The 24,721-nt window shown below is 38.6% G+C and overlaps 1 protein-coding gene and 1 long non-coding RNA gene across 3 annotated transcripts in view; one reads left to right on the top strand and one right to left on the bottom strand.

The window, feature by feature from the left end:
- NELL2 (neural EGFL like 2) overlaps positions 1 to 12,782 on the top strand; it is a 132,711-nt gene extending 119,929 nt beyond the window's left edge. For both annotated transcript variants that reach the window (XM_032744686.3, XM_032744694.3), the window contains exons 17-20: positions 5,734 to 5,927; positions 6,911 to 7,087; positions 9,038 to 9,262; positions 11,968 to 12,782. In XM_032744686.3, coding sequence (XP_032600577.2) covers positions 5,734 to 5,927; positions 6,911 to 7,087; positions 9,038 to 9,262; positions 11,968 to 12,018 — 647 coding nt within the window. In that variant the 3' untranslated portion in view covers positions 12,019 to 12,782. The remainder of the gene's footprint in view (positions 1 to 5,733; positions 5,928 to 6,910; positions 7,088 to 9,037; positions 9,263 to 11,967) is intronic.
- Positions 12,783 to 20,228: 7,446 nt separating this feature from the next.
- LOC121468248 (uncharacterized) lies at positions 20,229 to 22,038 on the bottom strand. Its single transcript, XR_005978311.2, has 2 exons — positions 21,845 to 22,038; positions 20,229 to 20,732 (listed from the first exon to the last, which is right to left on the bottom strand). It is a non-coding gene; the product is annotated as an uncharacterized lncRNA (long non-coding RNA).
- Positions 22,039 to 24,721: the final 2,683 nt, after the last annotated feature.

The following is a 24,721-nucleotide window of genomic DNA, read 5'->3' as shown; positions in this document are numbered from 1 at the left end:
ATCAGCCATATAGTCCTTGAGACTGTATGGATTTGGAAATTCTTACATTTTATATATGTAAATATAGCATTCAGTATGGTATATTAACTGTTATCTTTCTCTTTGTCCCTGACAGGTTTTCTTTATAGTTTCTTTAAACAGTTATATTGGTTCTGAAGGTTGTCTCCTATGTATCATTTCATAAAGAGAGCTGGGCTAAGAGAGTAGATATTGCATCCTGAGGCTTCGTTGCAGTAAAAAAAAACAACTAGAATAATTGAGGGCAAAGTCCTAAAATAAGAAAGTTCAGGCCCCATTAATGTTTGCCCTGCAGTTCTGTGTAACATCCTGATTCCTTTGAATTTGTCCTTTGCAATGTCTACAAGCTTCCATAATCAGTTGAAGAAGGAGGCTATATTGGTTTGTACCAGAATAGTGCAGGTTATGTCTCAGCAGTTGTTGGACGTTTGGCACACATCCACATCCAAAAAAAGCTCACCTAATTAAGGCAGCCCCTTAGGACTTACCAAGAGTATCTGTCAGGTAACAGCTGTTGTTAGGATAGAATATGAGATCAATGTACCTTCACTCTCAGCAGGTACTACATTCTTTGAATGGGATAGATGCAAATGAAAGGTCTGGATAGATCAATCCAGAATGCCCAATTCATAAAAGAATCTTTTTTTGGTTGTAAGAGTTTATCCATATGTGAACTCCCATTTGGATTTTCTGTACTGAAGTATCTTACGGGTTTTTTCTGCCATCCTGCTTCCAGAATTAGAATCACTTATTTCTCTGTGTGACAGAGCAGCCAGCCTGACAGCAGAGAGGCTGAGGCTCGTCTTGAAGTCTGTTTTCAACAATCCAGGATAATGAGGGATGGAGGCACATTACAGGCCTCAGTATGCACCCCAGCCTTACTGACTGAGCAAAGTCCAAAATGGTCACTCCAGCATCTATGTCTCTGGATCTGGAAGGCAGAGGAATTGCTGGCTGTCAGGATGTCTCAATTTATCTCACACTGTATCCAGTATCAATTTATCTCACACTGTATCCAGTGTTGTAACTAGTACATGAGACTTCTTGAAGTTGAAAAACTACTGTCAGTTTGGAGTCCTACACTTAGTTTCATCAGAAGCTTTATTTTTGACAGCAAATAAGGGAAACAGGTAATAAAAAATCATTATTCTTCAGCAGGAAACCTTAGTAGCACTCACAAAGCTCCATCAAAATCCTTTTGCTTTTATTCATGATCATTAAAGGTCAGCAAATAAAGTGACTTCTTTGTTTTTTCCATTTATCCCAAATAGAGCTATAGGCATTAAGGCTTCAGTATTGAATTTGGGAACCCAACTTAAGCTTATCACCAAACAGAAGGCAGATATGGAGACACATTATTATTTCAATATTCTGGAGTGTGGGAAGAAAACAAAATTTCCAGGGTTTCTCTTCTTTTATGAAAGGACTGATAAAACAGAAACTTGACCACTATATTTTATAAGACAGCAATTTGAACACATTTACTGTATAGGGAAATGACATTTCTGTCAAGCTGATGTTACCAACATCTGAAGTCTCAGCTCTTCATCTTCCACATCTGGTAAGCACTCACACAGGTGGCTTACATGAACTCACAAATAAATTATTCACAATTCACTCACTCTTTGAAGAATGATTACAGTAGTCAATAGATCTACTCAGGACAGGAAAGAACAGAAATAGAACTTTCTGCTCAGAAGAGCTTGGGTTCCCTAGCAAATGCACTCCTTCCTTTTTTGCCTTAAGCAAAAGGTTCTCACGTATCCTGGTACTTTCACCTTGCTGAGCTAATGCTATTCCTCAGAGCAAAGGTAACTGAGAAACTTCAGTTGCTTCAGAACAAAGGAACTGTCCACCCTCCCAAGCCATCTCCTCCAATATTTCTCAGTGATATAAATGTTCCCCTTTTCTTTTAAAAAAATGAGAGTCTAACCAATATCAGAATGATGAGACATTCTGAATCGGAGTCTGTTTGCTGCTCAGAGCCAAGTGAAATGGGCGCTTTGTCCCTCTGTGTTTCTTTGACTACCTCTTCCAAGAAACAGGGAATCTCTTAAATACAACCTTGGGTCACAAGCTGGAACAATTGAAATTCCCATTTTTATGGAGTTTTCTATGTCTGCAGTCTCACAAATACTGCAAATGGAGTTTAGTCATTCTAAGAACTGTCACCATATTGTATGGCTTTAGTCTGGTATTTTTCCTGTGTAGGCAGTAAATTATTTGTAATAGAATTAACTCCTAGTTTTCTGTAACATGTATCACTGCTTCTTCTCCCATGATACTTCTGTGGTATTGCAACATTAAGTTGCACCTAGAGATGATGGTAAGAAAAGGAAAAGCCTTAAAAATGAAACAGATGAAAGCTGCTGAAATTTTTCATGTAGGATAGTTAAATAAGAACTCAGTTTAGCACTGGATAACTAGTTACATTTAATTTCTGTTGGGCTTTTTTATTGAGGCAAAACCTCCAAGTCTTTTGAGACATAATGTTCTAATGTCCTAACATTCAAGCTGCTTGGTTCTTAAGGAGTATGTTTTGGTTTTGAGTGGTTTGTGGGGGACTCTTTGGGGTTTGTTTTGATTTTGGTTTCTTTTGAGAGGGGGCTGGGGGTTGTTCATGTGTGTGTTTTGTTAATAGCATGGAGCAGTCATAAAATGGCTTTGTGGCTGGATATAGTGGAATATGCGATCCATAAGCCTACCATCTTCCCTTTTCAAACACAAAAGATGCAGAATCCAGTGTCCCTTGTCTGTAGCTGGCTATGGCTGTAAGCACAATTTCAGTAACTTGATTCACCATCTATTAAAAGTCTAAACTAAAAAAAAAACTGAACTAAGTTTTGCTTGGTATGGATGATTTGTGTGCAACTTCTTTGCTGATAATGTCTGAAGTTTGATGTGGATGGATAATGTAGATGAGAGTTTCATGCGTGAAAAGTTGGTGTTTCTCTTGCTGCATCATAAACACACTGCTGTTTCTGATTAGGTTAGAATCAAAATGTAAATAGCTCCTGCTGTGACTAGGGATATTGAAATTGCCCTATCCAGAACATTTATTTTCATGAATCAAACAACTGAAAAAAAACAAGATTGGGAATTTTCAGAAGTTCTCAATGCCAGATAAGTTTGGCTCGATACCACAGTCAATGATGAAACCTCCGTTATTTTCAGTTACTGTGACTGTGCTGAAAAATAAACCTCAAAATCCTTTTTCTCATTGGAAAATAGTGACATAGACTTGTATATAAGTACTGAAAACAGAGTCAGTGTTTAAAGGATCACCATTTGTTGTTTAAAGGAAACCTTTGTTATTTATATGACAGCTGAACTTTGTCCAGTTACCTCATTAAGTATTTCTGCCTTCTGTTAAGTATATGGGTTGCTGAGATGTGACATTATAAATTTATGACAGCTATGTGAAAATTATGTACAAAAGAGTGCTATAAACAAATGAATACAAGTTTTGGACAGTGATTTATTAAAAATTGCTTTGATAATAAAGATAATCTTGCTGTTGATCCAAATCATTACATTTAAACTGAATTTGTGTCTGTTTTAATTATTGCATGACTTAAGATTGGCTATACCTTAATTTTAAATTGCCAGATTATATTACTTTCTGTCTGGATTTAAGAGAAAATACAGGAAGGAGAGGGCCCAAACTGGCATCACTCAAACCATTCCTGTTAGCTACTCTTCTAAAGACCTTCAAGTTGAGAGTCTGGACAGCTTCTGCAGGGCCGCCTGTTCCACTGGTCATGTATCCTGACTCTTGGGGTGGGTTTCCCTGTCTGATGTGCCAGTGATGTTTCAGCTGTTCAGCCACACTGAATTATGTTCATGGTCCCAGTTATCTTCTGCCCTGTTACAGCAGTGACTGCCTCCAGATACATTGGAAGGCAGTGTGGTAGAAGATGTAGAGTTCTGAGATTATTTGACTGTTCTGGATTATCTGATACATAAATAAGTGTACCATGGGCCCTAATGCATGAAATGTATCAAAAAAAAATCACAATCTCTCTCTCCAAAAATCTGTTAGCACTGAAATTTGAATATTCTTGCTAGCTTTATACACTTTGGGCTATGCAATTGGTTTTGGCTCTTAGGATTCTGTAGCAGTGAGTGTCATAGTATGCTTATGCATTTTATAAAAAGTTATTTCCTTTTATCAGGCATAAATTTTTTGTCTTTCAGTTCCATTCACTGTCCCTTGTCTAGTGTGTTAGCCAATATGGAGAAAAAAGCTCTCAACTTCTTTGGAGTATTCTTTTTTTGGTTATATCCCTTCTTGTTGATGTTCTTTTAGAGATGAGCAATCCATGTCTTTATTTCTTCTCAAATGATATTTCTCTCAATCTTCCCATAAACCCTAGTAATTTTGCAATTCTTTTTAAGATTATGCCCCTGCTATTGCACAAAGCATTTGAAGGAAACTCACTATGCTGCTGATTTGTACAGTGGAGTTCTAATAATTTCCCTGCTGTTTTTCATCCCAATTCATATTCATGTTAGCAACTTGTTAACTTTTTTTGGGTTTTGACCATAGCTACACTTGGAATTGAAATGGTAATTGAATTATTTTGCCTTAAACTGAATGTGCTTGAGATGGATTGCAGTTTTCATTTCCATTGTTTAACCCAAAGCTGAGTGCTTTTTTTTTTTAGGTTTTTGTGCTGGTGGTGAAAGATATATGCACGACCATATTGCTTATTTTATCTCACTCCTCTGGTGGAGATTTAATGATAACAACACTAACTTTAATGAACTTTAATCAAGAACTTGGATCATACTGTTGAGAAATTGTATTTAGAGTTGAACTCAATATCTCAATATCTAAAATCACTGTAGTTCTACTCTTTACTCTGTTTTCCAATTTTTATGGCATATATCCATTTACTTCATGCCCCTTTAAGCTTCTTTCCATGATCATTTTTCTCCATTTGAACAGCTATAAAAGCTAAATAAAGACTATTTGAGTAGAAGGTAGTGTGTGCTCCTAGCTTGCCTTTGCAAAATAGTTCTGTGTGCCTTGATGAAATAGGGCTTTAAAGTACTTTTTAATTCTTTGAGAGATATTTGTTTTGAAGTTATTTATTTTTATTGACTCAAGACATGATGTTTCTTTATTTTCTATTCTAGGCATAAGGGCTATAGCTGTAACTGCAACTTGAATATTTAAAATATTCTAGTTTTTACTTTCTAATAAATGATGAAATTTAAAGCATGGTGTGCTTACTTAAATGAGCTTACAGATCATACATCACCTTTCACAGTAAATTCTTATCAAGTGAACTCAAATGTGCTAGACAGAGCCAGCAAAAGGCTTTAAGAACACAATTCTGAAGCTGTTCTTGTTTCACACAGCATGTCTCATGTATGGTTGCCACAAACTAAGGCTCTTTAGGGAGCTAAGAATTATTCTTTCTTTCATGTTTCTTGTGTTTTCTTCATTCTATCTAGCATACTCAGTAGCATTCACTTGAAAATATATTTAGCAAAACTCAAAATATCAGGTTAAAACATGATCCAAAAAAGCTGATGTGACTTGTAAAATATTTTTTGTTATTTTTTAAGTTCTCCCCACTCTGGTGGACTACAAATTCATTTTCAGCTGAAGGCCTTAATGGCTAAGAATTATTTACATTGACTTCCACAAGAAAATTTTTGTTAATTGAATGTGGTCTAAGAGCATTCCATGGCATGTTTTTGCAGACATTGATGAATGTGGAACTGGAAGGCATAGCTGTGCCAATGATACTGTTTGCTTTAATTTGGATGGCGGGTATGACTGTCGGTGTCCCCATGGCAAGAACTGCACAGGAGACTGTATCCATGAAGGCAAAATCAAGCACAATGGTCAGATTTGGGTGCTGGAGAATGACAGATGCTCTGTCTGCTCGTGCCAGGTCAGTACCAATGGAAGGCGCTGCTTCTGCAAAGTGGTGGTAGGGATGAAGGGCAGAGTATCAGGATCCAGCTGAAATTCCTGTTGTAGCTGCCTTCTCAGGTGCATCTGTGGAGCTACAGAAATAAAATCATCTATTACACAGGGTTTTGGAGGTAGCTTCTCTCTCCAACCTGCATGAGCAAAACATTCATTGGAAGTTTATTCTATGGTAATGGGAGAAGGATGATAGTACTGTTTTGTTAGCAGAGATGCCATTCGTGTTCTCTGGGTGGGAGTAACAGCATTTTCATGCAAATAAACTGTCTAGACACCTATTGGGGCTGGAGTCTGACGCCAGTATTTCAAGCAGATGTCTATAAATAGAAGTAAATTCTGTGTCTGCAGAATAATTCAGCTTAACTTTCTCAAATGCTTGCTGTGGGAAGTTTGGTCCCAGGCTAAATGCTGACGGAGCATGAAAGGCCAAAACACTGCTGACAGTATCCTGAGCATTTCAGCAGCTCGACTTTGGCGTACATGGTTTAGTTTCAGATCACCTATCATCTTCCTACGTGAATAATTACAGAACAGAGGGGTTGATCTTCCTTGACACCAGCCAGTCTGGTATGCTGTGAAACCATGATATTCTATGAATTTAAAGCAAGATTTATCAAGCATCTATATGAGAATTACAAACTTAGTGCAATCCATTAAAGTCTTACCCTTGGGAAAGATGCCCTTGGGTCTCACCACCTAGGGGAGATTTGGAGATTGGTTGAATGAAGGGTGTATGTTAGACAACAGGAGAACTCTATGGTTGTTAGTGAGTGTGTGTATGGGGGTTTCTGGCTTGGTTTGAGTTGTATTTTGGCAAAGATACTGTGTAGTGGAAAACCAGTGAGCTACTAATTGCTTAGAATCACAGTAAAAAAATTTTTGCTGGAGTTTGACTAGAGTTGTACAAATTTTTGCCATCAGTGTGTGTCTCTCTTCTAAAAACAGAATGGATATGTGATGTGTCGGCGAATGGTCTGTGACTGTCAAAATCCCACTGTTGACCTCTTCTGCTGTCCTGAGTGTGACCCAAGGCTCAGCAGTCAATGTTTACATCAGAGTGGGGAGTTTTCCTATAACAGTGGTGATTCCTGGATACAGAACTGTCAGCAGTGCCGCTGTCTGGTAAGGTTCCTGATTACAGCAGCAGAGACAAGAGCGAAAACTAAATGAGATATTCTGATCTGTGAATAGTTTCATTTTCATGCATTAACATCCACTTAATTTTCCCTTAAGTACATGTATAATTAAAATCTGGTTTTCCTGGATTTTTGTCAGTATTGTCCAGTTTCTGTCAAAAATGTGTTTTGACACAATAGACATAATATAATTACTTAATCATGAAGGTGGTTTCAGCAGAGTGGAGGTCATTTGAATATGGTATCTACACAGCAACACTCACATTCACTGATTCAGAGACTGATTGAGCTCTATAAGGAAATTCTAAATATGTATTTATTATCACACATGATATTTTCAAGGATGCTGGTAAACTTAAACATATTTATTCATTCAGACATTTCAAGTAATATAAAAATAATAAGACTTCTTTCATTTTTCAAAACAGTGAAATGAAGTTTGAAAAAAATCTGTTAAAGCTTGTCACCTTTTTCCTAGCCATGTATTTTGGAGTCTAAGCAAAAAGTATTCTGCATAATGCTGCTTATGAAGTTTCTGTGACAGAGAAAATCCCAAGATAAAAACAACTAGCTTTTATTACAAGTTATCTCCAAATATAAAGGCTGGTCCATGTAGCAGCTTTGGCATGTCAGGATATCATGAATAACAGCCAGAAGCCCATTTCTGTAGACTGTGCTTACAGTGCTACCACTGCCAAAATTCAATGAAATAGATAACCATGTGCTTCAGTATATGTCTTAAAAAATGAAAAAATGGCCAACCTACAATTTAGGATCTCAATAGATGTTTCCTTTTTTTTCAAGATTCTACTTCTGTAGCAAAAGTCTGCTTTCTTTCAATGACCATGGATTTTTTGGGGTGACAAAGTATTGTCTACTCCCTGTACTGTCCATCACTGCAAAAAAATAGATTGAAGTGTCAAGATCAGTGACTGGATTAAAAGATTGCTTTCAGTCTTACCCTCACACAATTCAAAAAGAAGAAAATTGACCCAGATGAGAATTTTTTAAAAGACTGACTTTGCAATACTTTCTGCAACAAGTGGAGGAAATTTGGAGCTATTACAAGTGTCTGTGATATTTTTTCAGCTTCTGCTTTGGAGATAGCAAATTCCTTCTCAAAGACTTAGATATATTTTTTGTGAATATACTGATTTCCTTTTTTGCTGCCCTTAAGTCCAGACTATTATATCTGTTGTTCTTTTTGCTCCACTTAAGTCCAGACTATTAAATCTGTGCTCAAATGAGCTGAATAAATTGGAAATCAGAGATGGACTGCTCAAAGTGCATTATTGACTTCTGTAAAGTCTTTTCTTTGACCAACATATCTGCAACTTTGGCCTTTGTCTGGAATGAACGGAAGCTGATTCCAGTTTCTAGTAACTGATATGATTCATTAAACATCTTTAGATTTGTGTTCAAGCATAAAGTAACTTCCCCTAAGGATATGCTGGCCCAACACAAGTCTCTGCTCAGACCTTTTCTTATCTTGACTGTACTAAACCCACCATGCAGAAGGTGTGATAAAGTTTGGAACTTCAGGTATTCTGCTCATAATATCCTAGGTGGATGGTAAGTGGGTGGAGGTCCTCTCATTGAAAATGTAATGGTGTTCCCTGTTATACTGGGCTGCTGGTGGCTTGACACCCTTAATCCAGCCAGTGCATAATTTTAAGGAGATTTTTCACCTGCAGCTTGATAGAGAGTGTACTGAACTAAGTTAAATCTAATATACTTTCTGAATGGCATGCAGAAAAAACCCAATCTGATCTGCTGTGTGTCCCACGGTCAGTGAATATCAGTGTTTTCTATGTTGAATTCTGAACAGCACCAGATGGGAAAAAATAGCCAGCTAGGAAACATAATGCTGATTCAGAAGAATGGATGAGGAACAAAATAAGGGCTAATAATAATATCTTGTTCTTTCTGAAAACAGCAAGGAGAAGTTGACTGCTGGCCCTTGCCATGCCCAGAGGTGGACTGTGAATTCAGTGTCCTCCCTGAGAACGAGTGCTGCCCACGCTGTGTCACTGACCCCTGCCAAGCCGACACCATCCGCAACGACATCACTAAAACATGTCTGGATGAAACCAATGTCATTCGCTTCACTGGATCTTCTTGGATCAAGCATGGCACAGAGTGCACCCTCTGCCAGTGCAAGGTAATAAAGGTTATAAAGATGAGGCTGAGATGCTTCTTCCCAGCTTGTTCTGTGGCACATAAATATTAATGTGGCACTGACTCTGGTCAGTGATCAGTTGGTGTCTATGCTTGTTTTAAAGCAGCAGAGATGACAGTAAAAGGGTTCATCTTAGTTAACTGTACTCTTGCAAGTGCTAGAAGCACAGTTTGATGTGCTAGCAGGACAGCAGCCACCCATGCTAAAGAGTGCTGTGGACAAGGTATTTGGCTTCACTTTTCTACCAGGATAGTTGAATTTGAGTTTAATCATGGAGCTCTAAGCTCTATGCTATCTTGAAAACATTCAAGTATGGCTCTGTAAGCCTAGACTTCATACAAGAAATTTGTTCAGCCTGATACTATAGTGTTACTGGAACTGATTGAATTGCTTTTTGAGAATAGTAATTGTTTTCAGAATAAAAGGGCTAGTTATATGGTTACATAGCTTTTGTACTTTAAAATTAATCAACATATTTAGAACATTTACTGGTTTTGTGCTCAAAGGAATACATTGTCCAAGAAGCAAAGTTAATGGCTATGGGCATATGTGAATTCTGGCATCTCACTTTGAGGATGAAAAGGAAAAAGAGCTTAAGATAGTGTTTCTATTCAAAATAAGTCCATAAAGTGAATAATGTTTTTTGCCACTTGATACTGAATAGTGACAATATGTGTTTTCACAGCAGCCAAGGAGAAGGAGCAGGATTCATGTACAGTTCTTTAACTACTACTGAAGTTCACAGTTGATTTTGTGCTTTGTTCTATGTTCTTTCTAAGAAAGGTGCTTCCCAAACTCCAATACATGGTACAATTAACTACTTGGAAAGGTGCTCATAAAAAAAAAATCTATCTTCAACACCTCCTTGTAGGAGAATTCTGTGTCATCAGGTAGTAGAAATTGTCAAGCATCACTTCCTTCCTCTGCTTTGTCTGATGCAATACTGTGTGCAATAGGTGCTGCTGTCGAGGCAGTCCTTTTTCAAGGGCAGTGGTATGCACCCAAGTAAGTGTCATCATTTGTCCTGATGTCAGAATGGGTTAGTGGTTAGAAGAAAATGTTAGATCTGACAGACTGGCTAATGGTTAGAAAACCAGCTGCTGTCCTGAGGATGTTAAAGCAGGCTTACAGGCAGAAACCTGTACTTTTGGGGTCCATAGCTGGTGCTATACACCAGCTTCTTTGCTAGAAGTTACTCTTTGCTCAGGCAAGTTGCTAAGGTTCTTATGCATCTGGTTCCCCATCTGTAAAAGAAACTGTTGTGTATGGTTCTTCCCTAATATGCTTTTGAGACTCATTGCTGGGAAATGTGCTCTTGTCGAACTGCTAATCAGTGGCAAAGCAGAAGGCTTGTATCAGCTTCGACATGGCCACCTAAGGGTTGCTCCCATCTGGCCTTTTGTGTTAAGCAAAGACTGAACCTTAAGCACTGACTAATTGGTATTCAGTATAAATACATACACAGACTTATCAAATCCATTGCTGCCATGTGGACATAGTGAGGATTAAAACAGATAATCTGCCAAACTCCATAATTTTAATGACTCAGGTGCGACTGCCTAACAAAGAAGAGGTACCACTTTGTCCCTAAACAAGCCCAAATCTTATTTAATTCTCCTTACAGAGCAGTGTTGATTCTGAAATACACTATCTGCTCATATTGCCAGCATTTTAATATTGCAGCTCTGCAGACAAGCAGCCCACTCCCTCCAGATCAGGGCAGTGGTGTGCCCAGTTTGTATAGTGTTCCTTCTCATTCATCCTGTGTCATCCCACTCTTCTCTTGTAAAGCGTCTCATGGAAGGTCAAATCTCCAGTCTAAGCCTCTCTAAACAAGCTATAGCAAAATAGGCTTACACAAATCCTTAAAGAATTTAGAAACCTGGGCATCAGCTAAAGCAGACTTAGCCACAAAAACAATTCTAATCACAAGTAAAGAATGGGGAGAGTAGGATTATAACCTCCTGTAACAGAAGGAGTGAAAGAAAATGCTTGAAATATTCAGACCTTGGTTTTAACATGTCACATCAGTTTAGTCAACGGAATGTATTTGGACTAATTTATAAATAATACTCAGTTTTTTATTTGCATTTTAAGAATCAGACTTAAGAAGTAGTAGAGATGCAGAAATTATTTCTCCAGTATTTAATGATGTCCATAGGCAATCTCTTCCCTTAATTGCCCGTAGTATTCTTGTAAGAATGTCTGGACCATTTAGAAAAAGTTTGTGGATTAATGTTTGCTGGTGTTACAGCCAGGATGCATGAAGTTGAAGCATTCAGGGCTAAATAAAAACCAGAATCCCTTCTGTCTGATCTGAATAAAACTCCCAAGTGCCTTGTCTTGTTCAACAGCTTTATGTATTTGAACAGATGCCTGATACCTTTATGTTGGGAGCATTCCTTCCACTGATCCCAGCTTCTTTCAGTTTGAGTGTTGTAGCTCTGGGACACAGACCACAACAAGCCAAGCAATTAGAGGAATCATAATAGCCTGTTCTCTCGGGCAACATAAGGACATGAGGACAATGTCATGAATCTGATCCAAGTCTGTACATGTTTTGTATTTTACAAGTCTGTATGTTCAGATCTGATGGGTATTTGCAAACAGCTGAGCTTGTTAAATTTACTTGTTTTGTACAAAATGCAAATTATTTTAATTCTTCTTTCTGTTTTTCCATCCTGTAGAATGGCCATGTCTGCTGCTCAGTGGATCCACAGTGCCTTCAGGAACTGTGACACCAACAACTATCTCTCAGAAGCAGTTTCTGGATTAAGAATTTTCCTTCACAAAAATAGACCTTTAGACCAAAAATTGTTCAAAATTAAAACTAAAATTAGGTTGGTTTTGTCTATCTGAGGTGCAGATATATGATGAACTTGGTTACCTGAATCAGAGTGAAATTTATGGGACTCAAGACAAGCTCAGATGTGTAAACCTTTGTATACAGAGGTTAGGCCCAGCTCTTCTGGCTATTTGTCTGTCTGGCATCCTTGTGCAGAACGTTTAGGTTAGTGTAAAGTGACACATTGTAATGCTGTACATAATGATGTCAAGATCTAAAATCAACTAGGAACTCTTACAGGGTCTCGCGGAGCTTTGAGAGTCCAGCGCTTGGCCAGATGCAGTCGATTTACCTAATCATATTTGGAACTGCACAAATGTGTTTGATTGCTTACTGCAGAACTTAGCAGATGTTCGAGTAAAAGGATGAAGCCTTCAGGAATAATGAATCTAGCAGCTAAGATGTGATATGTACAGTATGTGCGCTGAAAAAAAAGATAGAAGTTATTGTAAAAAACAAATACAAACAAGAAAAAAAAAAAAGCAAAAAAAAAAAAGAAAACCCGTGATGCACAGGCATGGCTTCTTAATGTTTTCTGATGGGAAAAGTCATCAATATTTCCTTGTTTTACTGCACTTACTATTATTTCTTGATTGACTTTATTCGGTATAAGCTTGTTATTGTGCAAATTTAAATAAATATTTCTCTTACCTTAAATTTCTGTTTGTGTCATCTTTCCTTTTCAAGGACATAATTTTCATGTATGCTGTTACTTGTTCTCTCACTGTTCCTGGGAATCTGGACAATATGGTGATGTATTGCCTGTGTATCTCCTCTACATGTGGGAGCTTATGCCCAGCACAGCCTTATGCCTATCATGTCTTATCTTTGTTAAGATACACATAAGTAATTAGTCATTACAGTGGATTAAACAGCAAATTCACATGCCTAAAGATCCCCTATGTGCAAGTGGGGTGTTGGCACGCAGAGTCAGTAGAGACCCTTTGTGTGTGACTTGGATCTGTTCAGATTTACAGGGGATCTTCTCCAAGTTCCTCCTCTCTCCAGCTGCCAAGGGTTGGTTTGTCTTCTGTAAGCTCTGCAGCTGTTTTCACTGTTTGTGTAAAGTGTCTTAATGCGTGGGGATTAGTTCAAAATGCAAACCCTTTTGTCACTACTGTTCTGTTGGGACAGTAAATAAAGGAGGCTACGTGACCAAAGCTATGTTATTCTCAAAGAAAAATAAAGAATAAAACAATGCTTACAAACTGCAGGCTGAAAAGGCTGAATTTTTAAAGAATGCATCACAAACAGTGGAAACAAAACAGGAGAGGAGGAAGATGCCCAAGATGGCAGCATTCTTTAGATACTGCTTTAGTACTCATTTTCTTTTCAAAGTGCCTTGCTGCTCTTCACCATCTCTCTTACAAGTTCAGTAGATTGTCATGAAACCTGGACAGGCAAAACTGCCAACAATATTGCTCCTGTGTGATATGAAGTTTCAAGGGAGGTCCATGTATGTGGTTTTACAAAACAGAATTTCCTGCAAACAGATGCTACTTCAGTTTCATGTACTGTAGGAGATCAAAGGAAACTCATGCAACCACATTTATCCAGTAGGCATTCCCTTGAACCCTCAGTGTCTGCTGAGGTCTGGATGGTTTTGGATTAGGGAACACAGGAGATGGTAGGCCACCAAATGCTAATAGTCTAAACAAGTCCAAGAAACTAAAAATCAGAGGAAAAAAAAGACTCAAATGGATATTTTACATTGAACCAATAAAGTTGGTAGTAAAAGGGTTTTTAAATCATGGTGATTTGGGGGTTAGCAGGAAAATTAAGCTTAGTAGGCCCTGGGAAAATACCCTGGGAAAGTGTAGGCCTTGTACTTGCTAGAACTGCACCTGTGTAGGTAGTATATGATAAATGATATAATTGTTAGACATGATGATTGTTTAGTAACTAAATATAATTACTGTTTAATTGTAAGAATAATCATGAGAAACTGTAGTCAGGGGCTTGAGAAAGATCACAAGAAACTAATGCTTGAATAAAGTCAATGTATTCAATAGAACAATAGAAGTTTAATAATTAATATGTAAGTTATATAATGATAGAATATAAAATACGTTCAGCTCAAAAGCCATGTTGGAGTCAGATTTGGGTCTGTACCTCTGATTCCCAGAGCTCTTCAATAAAAGCACCTGCATATAATCATATCCCATGATTATGTGTGTTCCTGAACGCTAACGAAGTTATGAAGATTTCCAGACCAAATAAAACCTTTTCCTCATCTAGTCCATAAATAACAGGTATTCAAAGGGGTTTTTTTTCTGTTTTGTCCTATTCCTGGCAAGCTGCTATCACTAATTTTAAAGAAGAGAGTTCGCTCTCCCCAAAAAATGGTGCTTTCTCTGCAATGTTTTCTTGCCTGCTAGTAATTGTCAGGAGGTCTTGTTTTCGCCTCAGACTCTGAGGCACATCTCCAGTGGATTTCATGAGCTGCTGCATGCCTGTTTCTGAGAGAAGGTTTAGCAGAAGTTGTGTGCCCTCTGAGAACTGCACTTCAATTTATTTCAAGAATAGGTACAAGACAGACATAGAAAATGCATGAAGACCAGAGTTCTTTTTTTCAAAAGAATGAGCATTTTTGAAGGGCAGAATCCTTGAGCTCTGGCAGTGGCTGTACAAAGCTCTTAAGAGAACCGCTGGAGCTGGTAAAGTAGATCTCTACAGAACATTGTAAGTTATGTCATAAGCATCCCTATTTTGGCAATGACTAGAAAAGTTGCAGGTTAGGCAAATGTCTCTGTCCTTAATCTGTTTCAGTGCATCCTCTGACTTTGGTTTCAGAGCTATGACAAATATGAGAACTCTAAAGAAAATTATCTCCAAAATATTTTCTCAATCGTTTTCTAATAAAACAATACTGGTGTTTAATACTGGCTTTTAATCAAAACCAAAATGGTGTATAGATGAAAAACAAGCATCCATTTTCTTTGTTGCCTACCGTGACCTGAGTGTTGGAGGATCTTTCTACTATTGTGGGTTTGTGAATCACAATGCAGTACACTAATAGGCCAAAAAGCCAAAAACTGAGACATAAGGTAATAGCTAAAACTTGAATCTGATCCTTGGAGAGACACTCAGTGTTGCATGTATGTAAAGAGCAGAAGTCATACTACTGAACAAAGCTGGAAGTCTCTACTAAATAAAAAAAAATGAGAATGGGTTCAGTGAATATTGTCTAATTTATCAATGCTTAAGGTTACTAATCAGCTGGGAGTTCTTCTAAAGGTCAGTAAACTCCAAGAAGACATATTGGTGACCCTCATTTTCATTCCTTTTCACCCCCTCTTCCCCATCTCCCTCCTGTTCAGTCCAGCCAGTAATTAGTACCTCGTGTTTTTAATTTTCCTTGAAAAGTAAATTTAAATATGAATAAAAATTTATGTCTAATTTTCAAGCTTAAATTATCTGTTAGACAATGTAGTCCATAAAAAAACCCCAAAACAATTCTGAATGATGCAGGTACATTGTGCTGTCTTACTGGTCTTTTGTTATTGATGCACTGTTTGCAGTACCAAAATTCAATAACTATGACGCTTCCATAAAGGAATTGTCACCTCTCTGCAGAGTAATTGCCCTAAGTTAATAGACCTACAGAAATAATGGCAGAGATGTCTTCAGTTACAATGCTGAATTCAGTGCTATGGTGAAATAGGTTGACAAAATTCAGCAGCTTTATAAAACTGTTGAAAAGGGACCTAACTGTGCATTTGTGAATTTCTGGTACCCACAGATTTACTAGGGGCACTATTAGCCATTGCATTTTTATAGGATGCCTAAAAATAGGTGTTTATGCAAGGAGGGCTGTAAAATTGCCCTCCTTCATTTCCAGCATAGGATCTTGCTTTTGTCTCCACCGGCCTACAGCAGGTTCATCCTGGGTCACCTCAGAGAGGCACAATCTCATGAGCCACATTTGAGCTGGCTTCAAATGCAGGGTGTGTATGCAGTAGGATCTCCCATCCACAGATTCTCCAAAGTGAGGAAGGCTTCTAGTGCAGCAAATGGCAGTGCTGAGCTCACATGCCCTCTTAACAGGAGGGAACTCCCTTGGTTTCGCAGATTAAAATAGCAGCAGCTTCAAAGTAGGGCTCTGCTAGTTATTTTTTAATGATTTAACTTACTCACAGGCAAACACAGTTTAATTTGTCCCCAAAGCAGTTAATAATTTAAGCTAAAAATTGCTAGCTAGCTTTCGCCTACTCTATAAAGAAAATGTTTCAGCGTAGTACAAGTAAGAGCGCTAGAGCAGCTCTGGCATCTCCTGAGAGGGTGGCCTGTGTCTCTTCTTCAGTGCACCACTAAAAAGCCCACTGCAGTCATGTCTTCTATCCAAGTCACAGTCGTATCACTAAGTCACAATCCTGGCTGTGACTCCTGTTGCTATTTTAATTTCCAATTAATAATTAAAAGCTTCTTGTTGATTTAGTATAGTAGCCAAACCTCTGTCCTGGGAGAAAAAGCTAAAGTGTGCCACTGGATTTTTAGGTAAGCAGAAGCATTATAAAGTGGGCCTGAAAAGAAAAAGGTGGTGTTAAAAACTGTTTTTCATCTCTCTGTGTCTGTTTATCAGCTTTGTGAATGGCCACTAGCATGTCAGTGTATTTCACTTTTTTTGACAGTGAGGTGCTAATGCAAAATGATAAGAATAAAAAATCAACTGTTGAAATCAATTAGTCATCTAGGTTGATCTTGCACTAATGCCAAACAGGCATTGTTTACTATAGCAGGAGATTGACTACCCTATATCCTACTAATCTGTTCATAGATTATTTCTATAACTTCCAACTTTAACTGTTACAAACCATAACAATATATTGATCACATAATTTTCATCCATAAGATAGCCAAACTCAAATTTTGAGGTGAAGCATAGTTATTGTTTTTTCAGTAATCTCATGTTACCATTTAAGACTTCAAATGTAACTCTCAGTGTCATTTAGGTATCAGTATTGCTTGGAATTATAAAATATTTTTTTTAAGGGCTTATTTTAGGACTGAGCCATATATGAAAACCAGAATAATTAGAATTGCATCACTATAGGTAGAGAGCATCCATCTAAATAGAACAACAGAAACAAAGTAGACTCCAGTGAAATTTCATGGTGGGGAAAGAAATTTCATGGAGGGGAGAGGGGAGCAAAACAAAAAAAAAAAACAATCCCGCTGATGTTAACTTGGTCCTGTCCTCTTTTAATGACTGCTGCTCTGAACAAGAAGAAGGATGCAGCCTTATGCATGGTTACCTTAGTTTTTACAAGAAGCCCCTTAGCTGATGCTGCTTTTGAATATTTCATCTGACTGACAGAACCACAGCATTTTCCTATTTATTTTCTTAGTGCGTTTGGTAAAAATGTAAAAAAATACCTGAAAAGGCCAATGCAGGATGGTCTGACTCCCTTTGAAGGCCCTCCACTGTATCACAGCTGGAGCATCCTGACCAAGGCAGTTTTAAGTATCAGCCAGCCAGGGTGAGTGGAGCACCGCCCTACCTAAAGATGTAATTCTGCTGTTTTTATCACCTCTGTGTAGTTGGGTGCTACATAAGCTGTGACCAGAATGACCCAGCTCAGACTGATTCCTCTTACAACCTTGCAAGGTGAAGCCTCCCCTTTTGGCTGCTGTATATGGATTTTGCAAGTCAGGTGGTTTGTCAGTGTGAAGAGATGCAGGAGTGGGATTGGTGCTGTCCCAAGAGCTTCCATATCACCCCAACATGTGCAACTCACAGCCCAGACAGGTCAGTCTGGTGACAAATGGATGTCAAAGTCAGTTAATGAAGAAGGTGTTAAAATTAGGCCTTACATACACTGCTGGTGACAAGCTGAAAGGATAATGCTACTACTTTAATGGTCTTTTAAAAATCAGTCTCTTTTTTAATTTTGAATTTCCATTGGGTAGTTTGATGGGCCCTGATACTCCTTTGAAGAACACAGCAGGTGAGGAAGAAATTATTCTTTCTTCTCTTGGTAAGCTTGTGAGGCTGCTCAGCTGCTGTTGCGTTCAAAGGAAAGAGAAATGCAGCCCACAGAGCCCGTGACCCCACCACAACTCAGCAGAAACGCACACTGACCAGTGTGAGTGACACTGGCTGCCTGCTTTGGGCAGCCTCTGGCCTCAGCGGCAAGGGCATTTTCTTTTTACATCCCTGTCACAATAATGGGAATTATGCGGTGTTATTCCCACCCTCATCTGCTCTGTGGCCTCCAGTATCAGTACCTGGCAGCTCACTTTCAGTGTTGGCCTCTCTCTGCATGGCTTCCATAACAGATGATTTTATTTTCCCAGCTTTTCCAGCTTTATCACTTCTTGGGCTAGAGATCACTCATGTTGGTTTAGAGGCTTTAGCCAATGTTAACCATCCCTTTACAAAAACTAAAAAATATGGATTCCCACTGTACATATTATATGTTCCTAATATAATGTACAATTAAGGTCATTGAATTTGGATAAATATTTGGGTCAAATTCTTACCTTAGTCCCAGTTTTCACATTTCAGGTTCATCTGTGTTTTCTATTGCTCTGGAAATTGAATGAAACTGAGTATGTGGTTGCTGAAATTCTAATTAACTTTGTTTTCTTTTTGAATGAGGATTAAAGCAAACCAAGAATCTTTTTCTGGGTTTTTTTAACAGAAGCAGTTTCCAAAATCTGCAGCCCAGAAGGCCAGTTTGTACCCTCACAATCAGATGTCTAATTTCTTAAATCCTCCTATACTGAAATTTTAAATGCTTCATCAGTTCCCAGAAAAGCTATAGATATTCAGACATTTATATGGCCCATTTAAGTGATCTTTTTGTTTCTTATATAGCAAGTTTTTGTCATTTGTGTAGCTTTCAAGTGATTTTTGCATGCTTCATGTATTTGAATCGCTTCTTGTGGGTAATATCCCTTTGCACATAAAGCTTCTCAGCTGTTGAATTTGAATTTTCTTAGCTATTAGAATTTAAGGTTCATATATGAAATATATTCCTGAAATATGTATACCTGATCAGCAAAAGAAAATCCTACAGAGAGATGAATTTGGCCCAATACACATAATAATGAAAGCAAAACTGTGTTTGATCTAGTATTTAAAATAGTTTCTTTGTTTTATTGTGTTTTTGGGCTGTGTTCCAGCAGGTTTGCGTTAATCTACTTTATAAGTATAAACCTGGATTCTGAACAATCAATCAGTACAAGGTCAACTGCAGCCATTGCCTGCCTGGTACAAATCAAAACTTAAGACACATGGACATTTGTGAGAAAATAGAGAAACAGAGGTTTCACTGTCACCAAAATGCTTTTCATGTTCAAAAACAAATATATGGAATGGTTTCAAGTAAATTAGGTAATGGATTTTTTGCTAGATTTTGAGAGTAAGATCGTGGAGAAACCTAGAGGTGAAGTTATAGTGTATTTACTATATTTACTTGTGAAGTTAGTGTATTTACTGAGTACTGTACTGGTCTACACCAGAGTAATCTGAGATGGCACTGGCTGAATAGTGCAGCTATTGGTCAGTGGTTAAAAAACTTCCTCAGGGTAAAAAAAAATGTCTTTGACTGAAAACCTCCTGCTGCTCAGCTTTAGACATGTTGCACAATTGATTAAAGGCACCTGAACACAGTCAGGTGGTGGTGGAGGAGCAGTTTAGGGATGCTGCTCTCCCCTGCTTTGCTCAGGTACAGCTGACTCCTCCGCAGGCTTCCTTACAGTGGGGTTGGGGCAAGCACATGACAGCTACACTGCTATGGCTCAAGGTCTTCAGGAGGTGGTCACTGCTTCTGGTTGTGTAGCCACATCCTTTGTATTGGTTTGGATGAAAAGCACCTAGTTCTGACAGGAACCTCCTGCCATGGAGACCTGGCAGCAGAAGGAGAGCTGACAACTGGTAGCTTGCTGTCTTGAGAGGCAATGACGTCTGCCAAAGATACACCAACAGACATCAGAGAGTTGATCCAAGACTCCGAGAAGACCATGGAGATTTTCCCTCATACTAGGATCTCTGTTAAGATCTGATTCTTTTGTTTATTAGAGAGATGGCTCTCTAATAAGAGAGGAGGGACTTCCCATCAATATGCCCCTGAATTAAGGTGCAAACAGACAATATGCTGAAGTCTATAATAAGGATTTTATTTAATAATAAATGTGAAACAGAGACATAAAGAAACAGTAACAAAAGCAGGGGGTGAATAGAGAGTGACAGAAAAATTAAGTAGAAAGGTATCACGACCTGTGGATCCAGTAGGTGTCCTGTTGGTTCTCTCTGGTCTTCAGGTCTTCTTGATTGTGGGGGTCCCATAAAACATGGGGTTCAACAGGTTAATACATGTTCAAGCGTATGTGGGAACATCCAGGTACCTCCCCTAGAGTGGGTTAGATTCATACTGTCTTTTGAAACGCTGTGGAGCATGTGCAGTCCTCTGGTGGAAGGCATTCAGTCTCTCACAGACCCAAGCCCTTAAATATTTGTTCACATGCTAAATGACAGAGTGCTACCAGCCCATTGTTTTTGGTATGGTTGGAGCACATACACATCTGGCACAATGTAGATGTGCTCTTCCATCACCTTCTCCTCCAGAATGAAGTTCAAAGAGGCGATAAATATATATAAACCTGAAAATTATGATATTGAGAAATAAATTTGACCTATTTTGTTTGACGGAGGCAAAAAGAAAGTAAGTCAAATACATCTTCAATGTATTCTGGTTTCCGAGAGGAAACTTGGGTGGTAATGTCAGGAAGGCCCTGTCTGTGTCCCTTGAGGCGTCCTGAAGAAAAGAATCAATTTGCTATGGGGCACTTTTCAAAGAGTGCACAATTAGGGGCAGCGATGCAAAAAATTACAGCCACAAAGAACATGAAAGACTTGCAGACATGTGACTGAAACACCATGACTGGGAAAAGCAGGGTCTGGTTGGTCCTGTTGTGTGCCTTGGTTTCCCTAATTACACATGCAACCTGTTGGTTTATCTTCAATAGCTTAGCAAGATTACTTTCACAGTGGTTGCCTGATAAATGTCTGCTTGCTCGTTAACATAGCGGACATTTCCTAGCTCTGCTTAGTTATTCAGCCTCTGTTAATTCACATCCTTTTTAGTTGATAGGCCAAAGTTCAAATGAAAAAATTTTTGATCCTATTTGTATGACTGTGTATACTTTCCCTCATATGTGGTCAGAATAATAATTTCAAACCCAGAAAAAACCCCAAACCCTGAGCAGAAAGCTCATTTACATTTATTCTGGGGCAAAACTTCTTTTGAACTCTGAATATAATTTCTTCTTAATCACTTGTACCTTTATCTCTACAGTACAGTAGTAGTTCCTCAAATCTATATTGCTTTCCCATGAGGCCTATGCTATAATTATACATATGTACCCCATTAAAGCAGCAAACATTTTTTCAATATATTTAAAGAAAATAGTTATACAGGCTTACTGGATAATGTGTGTTGTTAGAACTGGCAATGTTTTTGATATGGGACAATGACATAATATGTCAAACCAAAGCCTGTCTTTAAAGAATTCCATTTATCATGACCTGAATTTGTAAGGTATATATCAGAAAATGTTTAGCCTGGAGAAATGAATAGAAATAGAGAATTTTTTTTTCTGAAATGTTTGCTTCAGCACTGTAAATTTTCAGAGAGCAGTCTCTGAAATAGCAGTAATGAATCAGGTGAATGTTTGCTTTCAAGGGCTCCTTGGGAAGATCTAGAATTACTCACCTGAAAAGAAGCTGTACGCAGCTGAGCTGTGTTGCAGTTGCATGTCTCAGTGCTCTTCTGGGATGGAGCAGACTGGAGTGTAAGACCCTTCTCTGTTTCCTTCTTCACTTGCCCAGGGAGTAAATGCCAGCCATTACCTCCTGCACATTTCTGGTCCCATTCCCATCTTTTCCTTTTCCCTATGCTTCTTTTTAGTCTGGGAAAAAAAAAAAAAAAAAAAAAAAAAGCCATCTCTCCTCTCAGCTAAGTGCCATAGCCTAGATCTGAGCTATGCTGTCTTTACTCAGTCTCCTTTTTGCCTAAAACACTTGCATTCTTGGAGGTCCAGTTACTGCAAGGCATGTGGTGGATGAAAGGATCTTCCATAGATGTGACCCCCCAAGTCCTGCAGCTGGCACTTTCAAATGTCCTTTAGTGAATGCCTCTGAGGAGACAACAAATTGAATATCACACACCAAGGGCCCAATGTCAAGGGTTTTTCAGCACTGCCAATGCACACAGATTTAGAGCAAATCAAATAGCAGAATGGCAGCTGATCATGCAATTGCTATTTTCATTCATTGACTGCTAAATTTTTTTAAAAATACTGTCCTACAGAAAAGTCACAACCTTTTAGTAAATAATTTTTAGTTTTAAAAAATCTTCACAGGATATAATCTTAGTGTCATTTATAACTTACTGAGTAGCTTTTATTTACTGGACCACACCATCTTTTGTTAACATCCATGAAACTTCCAAAATGTTGTATTAGTCATCAGAGAGCTTTCAGTTTACTCCCAACCTACATTAGAGACAAATGCAGAATTACAGGGAAAGCATTAATAAAAAATTGACACTGAAGACTACAAGGGTTGTTGCAAAGTGCATTTCCTAGTAGGCATCAAGAGTTAACAATATAAAAAATTCTATAAAATTCATGCTTAATATAGTGTGGTTTGATTTTTCAAGAACAATGTATTTTACACTAGGCCTAAAATGGTCTCCATAAATAATAAACCATTTGAAAGCACTAGGTCAGTGCCGATGAGCAGAATCAGTGGCATCCTGGTATTTTTTTCTAGAGTTCCTCCCATGTTTAGGTGGTGACAGGTAGGTAAGGAACCTGGTCCTCCCTTTCTGATCACAAGTCATTTACATTGACATGAAAGATTTAAAGCCAGCGAATGAACTGCAGAGGACATGAATTCACAGGCAGCTCAAGGGAGCCAATTCTGCATCACAATTAAAACAAAGGAACTCATTCCCTTTACTTCTTTGCGAAGGACTTCTCACCTTTCTTTGAGGACCATTAGTGGGACAGAAAAAAACCCCAATAATTCATAATAGGGCATTTTTCCTCCTCCCTTTTCCCTGCTCTTGGTTTTCTGTGTACCTGAGGTTTATCTGCTGAGGTTCCTGGCACTGTAAGCACAATGTTTTCACTCATTTGTCTTGCATTGCTTTCAGGTTCTCTGACCACTAAAACTAAACCATACCTAACCAAACAAGCCACTGAGGAATATCTGGAAAAATCAACAGAGCTGTTAAAAGAGATTGCACATTGCATAAATGAGAAGCCATTTAGATGAACAATCTCATGTCTTCATAAGCAACAGTGTCTCATTTTCCATGTAGTGGCATGCTTTTGAGCCTCCCTCTTGCCTCCCAATTATATGCTTGTCAAATACAGAGACAGAAAGTCACAACCACTTTGCTTTCCCCATTGTACAAATCAGCCAATGAAAACTTCCACTTAGTGTATTTCAATTATTTATGATACCTAGTTTGAATAAATACACTTCTAGGCCTGAATCTGGAAGATAAAAGGGAAAAAAATAGCATAGCATCTCATTTGAAATGGGCAACACCAGACTGGAAAATAGAGAGAAGTTCTCCTAGCATGCCTTTGCTAGACAGCAAGTCATGGGGAACATAAATCATCTGGCTTTCTTTACATTGGTTGAAGTGATCAATTGAAACTACACCATCCTGATATATGTCTTCTTAACATTCTATTTGGAAGTACAGCTGAGAAACATGTAAACACATGCATATCTCCCAAGCAAATAGAGTGGGTTTAACTTGCAGACTACTAGACTTGGTGGACAGCTGAGCATCTAGCTCCTTCGGAAGTCTTGATGGGAGCCAAAACAAACATCTTATCAGTTATGTCTGACCTGATGTACATACTCAGAAGATGCCTGTGAGAATTTCTCAAAAACAAGGGTTGGAGTCCTCTTAGAGAGTGCTGAGTCTCGTGGCTCCAGCCACAGCTCCCTGCCTCCAGACCGTGAATCCATGTGTCCTACCCCCAGAGCCATTCCCCTTGGCCCCCAGGCCCGGTGTCTCAATTAGCAGCTGTTCTATCTTGGTACTGGTCAGGGTCAAGCACTGACAACACACCCTCATTGTCCCCTGTTCTGGGTCACCTCTGGCTCTTGGGCATCATGCTCTTGGCTCTGCAGACACAAGCCTTTCATGGGCCAGCAGCCCCTGTGATATCAGGATGAGTTGGCCAGGGAGGTACTGGTGTTTCCCAAGCTATAATGGTATTTGAGAGTGTGTGCAGCTGTTGTCATGTAACCCCACACTCCCTGTCCTCCCCTATCCAAGAGCCCACAAGATGACTGTCGGCTCAGAGGAACTATAAGCCATACGGGATTCTGGATCAAAATGCTCTCATCAGAAGTTAGTTGCAATGAACTCTGTAATGCCAAAGAATGACACTGAAAATGAACCAGAGAAGAAATTCTTAGGAACCTCTCATTGATACAATGAATTTTTAAAAAAGAATGAACATATTTCCATAACAGGAAGCAAGTGTCAGGTCCTGTGAAGCTCTCCAGGATAGAACAGGTTGTAGCTTAACAGTTTTTCTCTCCTGAACAGCAAAACAGA

The sequence above is a fragment of the Taeniopygia guttata genome, chromosome 1A (assembly GCF_048771995.1).
Source record: "Taeniopygia guttata chromosome 1A, bTaeGut7.mat, whole genome shotgun sequence".
In the NCBI taxonomy this organism is placed as follows: domain Eukaryota; kingdom Metazoa; phylum Chordata; class Aves; order Passeriformes; family Estrildidae; genus Taeniopygia; species Taeniopygia guttata.
This window is presented reverse-complemented; position numbering and strand designations above follow the sequence as displayed.